Source organism: Primulina tabacum, chromosome 4 (assembly GCF_025594145.1).
Source record: "Primulina tabacum isolate GXHZ01 chromosome 4, ASM2559414v2, whole genome shotgun sequence".
NCBI classification, from domain to species: domain Eukaryota; kingdom Viridiplantae; phylum Streptophyta; class Magnoliopsida; order Lamiales; family Gesneriaceae; genus Primulina; species Primulina tabacum.
Window position 1 is genome coordinate 40,382,082 of NC_134553.1, and position 12,786 is coordinate 40,394,867.

Below are 12,786 nucleotides of genomic sequence, written 5' to 3' on the forward strand. Positions count from 1 at the left end.
AGACTTGATTGTTGTAGGTACTGATGAGGCCAGGGCCGAGGGCGGGGACCAGTGAGCCAGCTTGGGTCGGCAGTAGTGGCACCCGAGGACCTCAGTGCAGCAGTTGTTTTTTTATTCCGCAAACAATTATTATCAGTCGTTGGATAATTTTTAAATTGTTATTGTTGGCAAAACTTTATTTTCTTCCGCTGCTATTATTTTAAACATTGAACTTGATTCATCAGTCGATTTTATGAATGAGGCCATTTAAGTTCTTTTAAAAAGAAAAATTTTTAATTTTCCGCAAATTTTCAAGAAAGGAGTTTTAGGCCCTTTACAGTAATGTTCTAAACACACTATGTATGACATATTTTGTGTTATGTTATTTGCTACACTACATCTTGTGAGGTGATCGGTTTTGTTTTCTTGTTGAAAAACATTTTTTACAAAACTTCCGTTGTGCAATCGGGCACCGTAACCGATCCCTTTTCACTTATCACGGGCAATTTTATAAGGCACATGATGAGAAAAATGCCCGGGGTTGACCTTCTTTTGACCTCTTTCTTCGGGTCTAGCCACCCGATCACTCCTCTCTCTTCTAAGCATCATGTTTCTGCTTCTGAGCTTCTTCCATTTTGGTGTACTTTTCCGCCCGGGCCAAAAGATCCTCAAAGTCCCCGGGAGCTTTTTTGGCTAACGATCGGAAAAACTCTCCCTCCAGTAAGCTCTGGGTAAATGTAGTAAGCCCTGGGCAATCCACCGAATCTGATAAGAATTTTGTTGAGGGAAAAATGAGCAAGAGAATATATCCTGAGAGGAGAACATATCTTTGTGGTATGGCTGCAGCTATGTCCTGCAAACAAAAAGAAGAACACGTGAATGGGCGCCGGAGGGGTATCCGACGTGGCCAATCCGATGCTTAAGTCAGCAGGAGAAGATGAAGAAAATTGTTGTATATGTGTGAGTGTATATGAATACGTAAATCTCCCTTTGAATCAAAACAAACCTGCTATTTATAGGAAAGAAAATGATGATTTTTCCTTGTTTTCAGTACTTACTTACCACTTATAGCCACCTACATAAAGTTCATGTCACGTCGTCTTGACTTTTCCATCATGTCCAATCAGTATGATTCTGTTAGGCACGTTTATCGAGATAAGATATCACATGCTCCCCGCACTTGAGTGTGGTACTATTACCGAGACATCACGAGAAGAGAGTCATTATCCGGGAATTCGCTCGAGAGCTCGGGCCTCTGGTTGCCCAGGTAAATGACATATCGAGCACTCTCCTTATCATGATCCGAGTTGTTCACTTACTGTCCCGGATCATCCATGACCTGGGCCTTTCTGGGGTATCACCAGTTGTATTTCACAAAAAAATTAATATATATAATTATATTTATATTAAAATCAATCTATATATATGCATTGCTTTATAAATCTTATGCTACACTATATTTAATAGTACTATTAATATATATTAAAATCAATCTATATATATGCGCGTTATAAATCTTATGCTACACTATATTTAATACTACTAATAATAAAACATGAGATAATGATTGGTCTCTCCTATGGCTCATATTCGACTGACCGTTCTATTTCTTCGTTAAGATCATAGATTTTACGCGACTTCCAAAAATTTACTCCATCGATATGAGATAAGTAACACATTTTTCTCACGTTTTTGAAATAAAATTACACAATCCCCTTGCACCAAAAAGAATATTTAAAAAAAAATAAATAAAAAAAAAAGAATATTTAAAAAACATAAAAAGAAAATAATAATAATACTACAAGTTAGTATTTTGGGAGAAACTTTAGTATGATCAAATTAGCTAGTAATTAGAGGCAGAATTAGATAAATAGTATAGAAAGTACAGATGTTTATAAGAAAACATAAAAATAAATTAAATATGAAAGAACTTGCTATAGATAAAATAAAACTATATATATTTTTCAAAAAATTTAAAAATCACTGGTGTATATTATTTCTGATGATTTTCTACATATAAAAACTCCTAAATTAAGTGGGGAATATGTTAATTAGCAATAATGACCTGAACAACCACCTATACCACCCGCAGAAAAAGTAATATAAAAACTTAAAAATAGTTGAATAGGTGGTGTCAACACGTCATGCATGAATTTTATTTTAACAATATTTTATAACGTAGGGGGCTGCGTGTCAGCCGTGGAGAGCCTCGTCATTTTCCTTCCTCCAACACTTGTCCTCTTTGATGCAGTTTTACAAATCTGGGATTCACCCATTGGTTTCTGCGTAGTTATCCACACGTTATTCATTTATCTGCTTTTCAACCATGTCTGGGAAAGAAATCCTAAGCAAGGTGAAGGTGTGTAGGCTTTTGCCCTCCTGTTTTTGGCTCGTAAATTCTTGATTCGTGCATGCGTTTCTGGGATTTTGGTTTATTAAAGATTCCTGAGATTTGTTTGATATCTGGCGAATTTGTTTGTTTTGTTTTGTTTTGTTTTCCATTTCTTGGTGCCCGATCTTTGCTAATGTGAGTGCAGGAGAAAATTGGTTTAAGTTCATCGGAGCCCGACGCAGGAAAAGGGAAGAGTAAGATGTCGAAGCACATCACGCATGGATACCATATGGTTGAGGGGAAATCAGCTCATACGATGGAAGATTACGTTTTCGCGCAATTCAAACAAGTTGGCGACAACGAACTTGGGTTGTTTGCGGTGTTCGATGGCCATTTAAGTCACCAAGTTCCCATCTATCTGAAGTCCCACCTCTTCAACAATATCTTGAAAGAGGTAAGATTTTTGTAACTACTAAAGGTGTGGAAGAATCAAGTTGGTTCGAATGATCTGATCTGTATTCGAAATTACTGATTTTTGGTGTTAATAATTTGAAATCAAACAACTTCTTGACAAGTTTTAGCCTATGTTTGGATCTTAAGAATCAGGCCTGATTCAAGCCCAGCTTAGCTAATCATTTTATTCGAATTCGAGCTCGAATACAATAAAATAGTTAGTTTTTGGCTTGACTAGGGGAGTGTGCATCTTTGTTAATACAGGGGAATATAGGCTATAGCATTAACTCTTATATATGTCAAACTTAGACAATTCCATTTCGAATAGAGATGACAATTTTTTCAATTCAGACGTACGTCAGTTTTGAGTGGTATGCGACACCTGTGTTTGGATAAATTTAGAAAATTAACCTATTTTTGTACCTTCTCAGTTTTTGAATGTTGCCCAGATTAGTTTACAAAAAATGTAGCCAACTGACCATTTACTCAGCCAGGACACCAAGATGCTTACTTCGTTATTTAAGGTCATCAAATGATGAAGAATGTTTGGTCATTTTTTCATAATTTGCATAAAATCCCAAGTAACAATGACTGAAACGTAGACTTACCTAACTTCAAACTTGGACATCAGCCGGACTTTTGGAGTGACACGGAGAAGGCAATTAGAAGAGCATACCGTATTACGGATGGCAACATATTGGAAAAAAGCCAGGATTTGGGTAAAGGGGGTTCCACTGCTGTTACGGCTATATTGATAAACTGTGAGAAGCTCTTCGTCGCTAATGTCGGAGATTCTCGTGCTGTGATATGCAAGGATGGTAAGGCAAAGCAATTATCAATTGATCATGAGCCTGGTATGGAAAGGGAGAATATCGAGAACAGAGGTGGCTTTGTACTCAAATATCCAGGTAAATATTGCCATATATTTTGATTAGGTGCATTCCATTTTCGGCCATCGATAATTCTGGTTCTTACTTAGGCGATGTGCCACGAGTCGATGGGCAGTTGGCAGTGGCAAGGGCATTTGGTGATAAAAAGTTGAAGGATCATCTTAGTTCAGAACCTGACATAACTGTTGAACTTATAGACGATGACACAGAATTCGTGATCTTGGCTAGTGATGGAATCTGGAAGGTTGGTGCTTTTTATCACGACGATGATCTTTATCAATCCTTGTTTCATATTTTGTTTCTGATAGGTTTTCGCATAAAAAAACTACCCGAAAATCGTGCTAGTACGTAAAAATACATGAATTTGGTTAGATTAGAAATATATATAGGAATGAATGACCCTTTGTTCCCACATCCTTTGTGATGTGATTCCAGGTTATGTCGAACCAAGAGGCTGTGGACTGCATCAGGAACATCAAAGATGCTAAAGCGGCGGCGAAGCGACTTACCGAAGAAGCACTGAATAGGAAGAGCACTGATGATATTTCCTGTATAATTGTTAGGTTTGGGTAATGACATTGATTGACTAAAATGTAGTGGCATTGGAATATTATGATGTTTGATGTTGCTTTTGGTACATTCGGGAGTGATTTTAACTTTGATTCTGGTGGTTTAGTTTCTTGAAGAAATCCTGGTTGGGATGTATTGTGTTGGGCAACACAGTATTTGGTGTCATTTGAAAATTTCTCTAACAGTTTCGTCAGATTTGTTCAAAAATTTATATTGTTTAGGATTTTGATAAAAAGAATTTTTTCGACAGTTTTGTGACAAAAATATATATTTTTTAGAGTTTGAATATATATTACCGCGTGTCCTTATCTGCAATGCAATATTTTGATATAGTTTTTCAAGAAAATTTTTGTGCTAATATAAAAATTGTAGTATAAATTTATTGTAGCGTTATATAATTAAAATTAACTGTAATATGTATTTATGTCATATTATTTCAAAATGGATAGTTTTACTCGTCAATTTTATTTTATTTTTTTATCAATTCTGTATAAATATTATTTTTAGTTTGCTTTATCAATAAATAGTTATATATATAATTTTTTATTTTATAATAATAACTTGTTTGAAATTTTATTTAATCAAAACATATATTAAATTGTTCCATTTGTTTTTTGATTTCCAAACCATCTAACGTGTTAAAAAAATTTATGTAGTATTTGTTACAAAAATGTGATATATATACATTTTATATGATAAAAACCATAACTTTCTTCTACGTTCATTATATTTTTCACTACATTTTTCCCTTATAATTAATAGTTTTTTTCAATATAAGAATTTAGTAATTCATTATATATAAATCTTTTTGAATATTCATCAGTTAATTATTTCTCTTAATAGTTAATGATTGACAATACAGTTTAGATTACAGCATTTAATGACGCCTATAAAATATAAATGGTCCCTGTAACGTCACAATACAAAACAATGAATAAATACTAAATAAAATAATAATAATTTATATATTTATGTTTTTTCAACATAATTTCTTCCTCAATTTATTTTTTTAATATAATCTCGACAAAGATAATCTTTTGTTGTGCTACTATACTAATTTCATTTATCCTTTGAAACAAAAACATATAATATTTTCATATGCAAATTTCTTATCAAATCAATATATATTTTATTTTAACAAGCGATTCACACACACAATGTGTGTGTGATGTAACATTGGATATTTATAAAGTTTGTGGCAAAACCTTGTGTGAGGCGGTCTCACGGGTCATATTTTGTGATATGGATATCTTATTTGGGTGATCTATGAAAAAATATTATTTTTTATGCTAAAAGTATTACTTTTTATTGTGAATATAGGTAGGGTTGACCCGTATCACAGATAAAGATTCGTGAGATCGTCTCACAAGAGACATACTCAAAGTTTGTTGATCTAAGTCAAATTCTTAAGTTTTCATACATAGATATCCTGTGAAATGAGTTGAATTTTTTTTAGAAAAATTAATGATGAATTATATTAGAGTTATTGAATTTAAATTTTAAAAAATGTAAGTGATGTGGTAGTTATGAATAAATAATATAAATTTATTAAAATAAATTTTCATAATATTTTATATTTAATGGAAAATATTATTTTTAAAATTGAATGAGTAGTTTTGTAAAATTCAATTGATCTCATGTAATTAGGCCACCAAGGGTCTTAAACTTTATATCCAGTAACTCATATATTTTTAGTTACAAATTTATTTTTATTATAAAACATATTTAATTTTATGTATTTATTTTTTTGTAGATTTTCTTAACAAAATGTTATTTTTCTAACAAAGTAGTTTGATCATTTTGATTTTGTTGTCGTAAATTGATAGAAAAGACGCCAAAGAAATTCATCGAAGCTGCGTAACATGTTGTCTAATTAAATTCGATTTTTTAAGAGACAAGTATTTTGGCAACTACAAAAGTTCATATTTATGTAAATTGGTTTGTATGCTGAAACTAATTTTTTTAATTGTGCAACATATATTTTTTTATGGTTGATCATTTAATTGATTGGAAAGGAATTAATTTATTTAAATTTTAGTATATTTTGTACCTTTTAAATGAAAAAATATTTTGTTAAATAATTTTTGCAAGTAATATTTTTCATTTATTTAAATTTAAAATTGTTTACATTTTAAAATTATGCATTTGATGACATTCATTAAATGCACATTCAATTTCCTTGGTGTGTTTTATAGAGTTGTAAACTAACCAAGTCGATCGTGAGTTATTTGGAATTCATATTCGTAAAATCTTGTTCGAGATCGTTCGTTAAGCATAACGAACCGAGCTCGAGCTCGACAATTTTATCGAATCGAACTCGAATTAAATGATATTTGTCTTGAGACGTCTCTCCCCTTAAATTCTCAACCTTAATTTATCTTTTGGGTAACAATGCTCGACAAGCTCGAAAACAACGAGCTTGTTTAACGATTCTAGCTCGACTCATACCTAATACTCGTTAAAGATGATAAACAAGCTGTTAACGAGCCGGGCTCGAGCAATTCGTGAGCTCACTAATTTTTAAACGAGCTGAGTTCGAAAATCATGATAAAAGCTCGAATCGAGTTCGAACTTGTATATACCTTAAACGAGTCGAGCTCGAGCCTAATATTGTTTGTCTCAGCTCGTTTACAGCCCTATTTCCATTTATCAATAAATGTTATATTTTTATCCATCCTTCAAAATGATACCATCAAATTACACATCTAACCTAGGAAGATACACATCTATTTCCAATGTTGAAGGACAAAGAGGTCCAAATAAAAATTATACTTCATCATTGAATCCATCATCACATCCAATATATAGAACCGCTTCATTCTAACTAATGAAACCATTTATTATACGACACATATCACTGTTGGGAAATTACCCCGAAGCGATGCCGACACCGATGATAATATAGTACCCAAAATACTTGCGGAATAAAATAACCAACAACAACACAAAGATTTACGTGGTTCACCCAAGATAGGCTACGTCCACGGAGCACTGCAACTTTTATAACTGGAAGAAAATATTACAACAAGTGTATACACCAATACACTCAATATTCCTCACACTCTCAAACTCGAGTATACCGAGAAAATAATTTCTCTAACTCACACAAGAGAATTCCCGCACTCAAGACAAAAATACACTCTTTTTTTTTCTATGCACTCTCTTTTTATCAAAGCTAAAAAGCTTTTAATTTTGGGATACTAAAAGCAAACAAGGAAGGCTCAATTTATAACAAATTTCTTGAACCAACTTTGAGGATTTCCCGATGTGGGATTTCATTTTCTGATTTTTAAATTCCGCGTGGGCCCCACCTCATTAAAAACTCACCTAACAATTCTCCCACTTGAAGACTTGATTTCAATCATGTCTTCACACCATCATTGCAGCAGCTCATATATCTCCATTTATACTTGCAGTCCGACTGAAGTTGAACACAACTTCAGTTTGTCAATGGTTACTGTCTTTGTGAGCATATCGGCTGGATTCTTACTTCCAGGAATCTTCTCCAGCATCAAGATTCCATCTTCCAGCACCGATCTGATGAAATGGTACCTAACCTGTATATGCTTTGTCCTAGCATGATAAACAGGATTTTTTGCTAAACGAATAGCACTCTGACTGTCATAGTGTAACGTGCTATCTTCAAGCTTCTGACCCAATTCTTCCAGAAAGGATCTTAACCATATCATCTCCTTGCTAGCTTCTGTAAATGCAACATACTCAGTCTCAGTAGTCGAAAGTGCAACAATCTTTTGCAGCTTAGACACCCAGCTTACAACTGTACCACCTAATGTGAACACATATCCAGTAGTACTTTTCCTGCCATCCAGGTCACCACCCATATCGGCATCGACAAAACCCTGTAAGCCCAATTTTGACCTCCTGAAGCATAAAGAACAACTAGCAGTACCTTTCAAATACCTGAGAATCCACTTAACTGCTTCCCAGTGTTGCTTTCCTGGATTACTCATAAACCTGCTCACGACTCCCACTGCATGTGCTATATCTGGTCTTGTACACACCATTGCATACATGAGGCTTCCGACAGCAGAAGCATAAGGAACCTTATTCATATAAGCCTTCTCCTGCTCCGTCGATGGTGATTGTGCTTTGGTTAGTTTGAAATGGCTAGCCAAAGGAGTACTCACAGATTTAGCTTCATCCATATTAAATCTGCTAACCACCTTTTTTACGTACTCTTCTTGAGATAACTTCAAGAATCCATTCACCCGGTCTCTAAAGATCCTCATTCCAAGGATTTGCTTTGCAGCACCCAAATCCTTCATGGCAAATTCCTTTGATAAATCTTTCTTGAGTTTATCAATTTCTTCCAGACAAGCTCCAGCTATCAGCATATCATCTACATATAGCAGTAGTATGATATAAGAACCGTCAAACCTTTTCACATAACAGCAGTGATCAGCTTGACACCTTAGGAAACCATTTTCACTCATGAATCCATCAAACTTCTTGTACCACTGTCTTGGAGCTTGTTTGAGACCGTACAAGCTCTTCTGAAGTCTGCACACCATTATCTCTTTTCCCCATACTTCAAAGCCCTGTGGCTGCTTCATATAAATTTCTTCATCTAGGTCACCGTGAAGAAACGCAGTCTTTACATCCAACTGCTCCAAATGTAAGTCTTCCTTCGCCACTAGTCCAAGTACTGTCCTGATAGTGGTTAATTTAACCACCGGAGAGAAAATTTCGGTGTAATCAATTCCTTCCCGTTGTTGGAAGCCTTTTACAACAAGTCTTGCCTTGTACCGCTTGCTACCATCATGCTCTTCTTTTAACCGGTACACCCACTTGTTATGTAACGCCTTTTTGTCTTGTGGAAGTTCTGTCAACTCCCACGTCTGATTGGATGACAGTGAATCCATCTCATCCTCCATGGCCAACTCCCACTTGGTTGAATCATCATTTTGCATTGCCTCTTCATAGGTCTCCGGTTCACCTTTGTCTGTCAGCAAAATATAGTGAAGTGCAGGGGAGTACCTCTCAGGTGGTCTAATGGTTCTCAAAGATCTCCTGAGTTCAATCACCGGAGTTTGTGGGTCATCATCTTGTGCAGTTTCTTCTTCATCTTCCTGGTTACTGGTTTTCGATTCATTCACAAGAATATATGTCAATGGCACTTCATCAGTCTTCTTGACTTCAGGACATTCATCTCCAGCTCCAATGTCTGACTTGTCCTTGTACAGAAGTTTCTCATTAAATATTACATCCCTGCTCCGAATGATCTTCCGATTTTGATCATCCCAGAAACGATAACCAAACTCATTATCTCCATAACCAATAAAGAAGCACTTCTTTGATTTCGGATCAAGTTTTGTTCTGCTTGCTGAATCAATATGAACATAGGATAGACATCCAAACACTTTCAAGAAAGAAAGATTTATTTCTTTGCCGCTCCATACCTCTTCGGGTTTTCTGCAGTCAAGCGGTATCGAAGGTCCTCTGTTGATCAGATATGCTGCAGTGTTAACAGCATCAGCCCAGAATGATTTTGGCAATCCAGAATGCAATCTCATGCTCCTTGCGCGTTCATTCAAGGTCCTGTTCATCCTTTTAGCTACACCATTCTGTTGAGGTGTACCAGGAATGGTTTTCTCCATCTTGATCCCGTTCTGTGCACAATATTTCTTGAACTCATCATCTTCATATTCTCCACCATTATCAGATCGTAAGCACTTCACCTTCAAGTTGGTCTCATTTTCCACCAAGGCTTTCCACCTTTTAAAGGTCTCGTAAACATCAGATTTATTTTTCAGAAAATAAACCCAAACTTTTCTACTTGAATCGTCAATGAATGTGACATAGTATCTCGAGCCTCCAAGGGATGTCACAGGAGATGGTCCCCATACATCAGTATGAACCAGCTCCAACTTTGCTGCTTTCGGTTCTCTACCGCCTTTTGAAAAGCTCACCTTCTTCTGCTTTCCAAAAATACAGCTTTCACATAGTTGGTGTTCAACAGTCTTTAATTCTGGTAGCTTTCCTTTTGACACCAACATCTTCATTCCCTTCTCACTTATATGTCCAAGTCTATAATGCCATAGACTTGAATTGGCTCCAGCATCCACAGCTGCTAATGTGTCTCTGCAACTGGAAGTCATATACAGTGTTCCAGTTTTCTTTCCTCGAGCAACGATCATGGCTCCTTTGTTGATTTTCCAGACAGATCCATTTGACATCTTCATCCGTACATCACCCATACCAACAATTTCCAAGGATTTTCCATCGGCCAGGAAAACTTTTCCGTAATCGCCAGCGATGTAATTATCAAATACATCGTGATCACCGGTGGTATGAAACGAAGCTCCCGAGTCCATAACCCAAGAATCAACAGGGCTTTCCATGGATAATAGCAGAGCATCATGTACTTTCTCAGTGACAGCATTGGCATTATTCTTCGTTGATCTGCAGTTCTTTTTCAGGTGACCAGTCTCACCACAGCTCCAGCACTTCACATTCTTTTCAAGGATGTTTTTGTCTTTTCCATTTCTTGATTTGGATCTACCGCGCCATCGGTTGGAACTCCTTTCACCACTCCTGCCTCTTCCTCTGTTATCAAGATTTAGAGCAGATCTCGATGATGTTGCTTCACCCGAGTCTTTCCTGTGAACTTCTTCAGCAAGGATTTGATCTCTAACATCATTGAGTTGTAGTTTCCCTTTTCCAACAGAGTTGCTAACCGCTGCCCGCATCGGTTCCCAAATGTCTGGTAAAGACGCCAGAAGAATAAGTGCCCGAATTTCATCATCAAATTTGATATCCACCGATGTCAGCTGAGAGACAATCGTGTTGAATTCATTGATGTGTTTAGCCACCGATGCATCCTCTCTCATCTTCAAGTTAAATAACTTCTTCATGAGATGAACTTTATTATTTGCCGATGGCTTTTCGTACATGTCCGACAAAATGGACATCATCTCCTCCGTTGTTTTTGTCCTCCGCCACGTTATGTGCCACGTTCTTCGTTAGGGTCAATCGTATGACACCTAAAACCTGTCGGTCAAGGAGCTCCCAGTCATCATCCTCCATCTTTTCCGGTTTCTTTCCTGATAGAGGTTGATGCAGCTTCTTACTGTACAGATAATCTCTTATCTGTAACCGCCAGAACGAAAAATCTGTTCCATCGAACTTGTTGACACCCGGTCCCGATCCATCATCTCCGGCCATCAGTTCTCTAGCCTTAGCAAAAAATCTAAAAAAAATCTTTTCTGATGTGGAAGATCAGACAAAGCTGCAACCACAGAGCATACTCAGAATTTTTAAGAATTTTCATAACAAGGCTCTGATACCAGTTGTTAGGAAATTACCCCGAAGCGATGCCGACACCGATGATAATATACTACCCAAAATACTTGCGGAATAAAATAACCAACAACAACACAAAGATTTACGTGGTTCACCCAAGATAGGCTACGTCCACGGAGCACTGCAACTTTTATAACTGGAAGAAAATATTACAACAAGTGTATACACCAATACACTCAATATTCCTCACACTCCCAAACTCGAGTATACCGAGAAAATAATTTCTCTAACTCACACAAGAGAATTCCCGCACTCAAGAAAAAAATACACTCTTTTTTTTCTATGCACTCTCTTTTTATCAAAGCTAAAAAGCTTTTAATTTTGGGATACTAAAAACAAACAAGGAAGGCTCAATTTATAACAAATTTCTTGAACCAACTTTGAGGATTTCCCGATGTGGGATTTCATTTTCTGATTTTTAAATTCCGCGTGGGCCCCAACTCATTAAAAATTCACCTAACAATCAGTGGTTATCTAAACTATTATATAAAAAATCTGTCACCTAGAATACGTCATCTTTTGTCTCCCAAATTGTCATTACTCAACTATTTTTTTTTCTCAAAATCGTCATTGAAACTTATTTTCAATATTTTTTCTCTCAAATTGTGTTATAACTCCTCACTAATTTCTAGCAGTGATTATTAAATTAAAAATATTAAGTATTTAACAAAATTTAAAAACTTACACAAACTTTTTTTTCAAAATTATCATTGCAACTTAATTTTAATATTACCCATCTAAAATTGCAGTATGACCCTTCACTAATTTATATCAATTATTATTAAATTAAACATTTAATAAAATTTAAAAAATCTTATATAAATTATGATTATAGTCGCATAATTTACTAGTCATATAGAAATAATATTCGTTGTCTTCTAGTATAACTAATTTGTTAATTTGTCATTTGATCCCTATCAAGTTTTGATTATTATCATATTTTCATGATCAATTGTTAAATTATTATATCATCCATATCAATTTTTTTATAACTATCATATTGCTCAAATTATATAACATATAAATTCTTAAGTTATCTTATTTCACAACGAATTACATAATTATCCATCATACTCCACGAACTCATTTTGAAAGTCGTTGAAACTAACAAAAAAAAAAAAGACTATATAGACATACAACACGTACATGGGTTATAAGTAGATATATATACGGAGAATATATCTTGTACAGATGTATATGATACCATATTGTACCAGTTCAAGACAACCAGAAACTTGA

The 12,786-nt window shown here is 35.2% G+C and overlaps 1 protein-coding gene across 1 annotated transcript; it reads left to right on the forward strand.

The window, feature by feature from the left end:
- Positions 1-2,142: 2,142 nt before the first annotated feature.
- Positions 2,143-4,316, forward strand: LOC142543264 (putative protein phosphatase 2C 39). The gene is made up of 5 exons (XM_075650416.1): positions 2,143-2,338; positions 2,517-2,765; positions 3,396-3,672; positions 3,744-3,898; positions 4,090-4,316. Exons 1-5 carry the CDS (start codon positions 2,306-2,308, stop codon positions 4,225-4,227), a joined length of 852 nt encoding a protein of 283 aa, XP_075506531.1. The 5' UTR covers positions 2,143-2,305; the 3' UTR covers positions 4,228-4,316.
- The last annotated feature ends 8,470 nt before the right edge of the window (positions 4,317-12,786 follow it).

Coding starts and splice junctions, on each gene's coding strand:
- LOC142543264 (XM_075650416.1), top strand. CDS start 2,306: ATGTCTGGGAAAGAAATCCTAAGCAAGGTGAAG. Junction 2,766..3,395: donor TCAACAATATCTTGAAAGAG/GTAAGATTTTTG, acceptor CTTGGACATCAG/CCGGACTTTTGGAGTGACAC. Junction 3,673..3,743: donor CTTTGTACTCAAATATCCAG/GTAAATATTGCC, acceptor GTTCTTACTTAG/GCGATGTGCCACGAGTCGAT.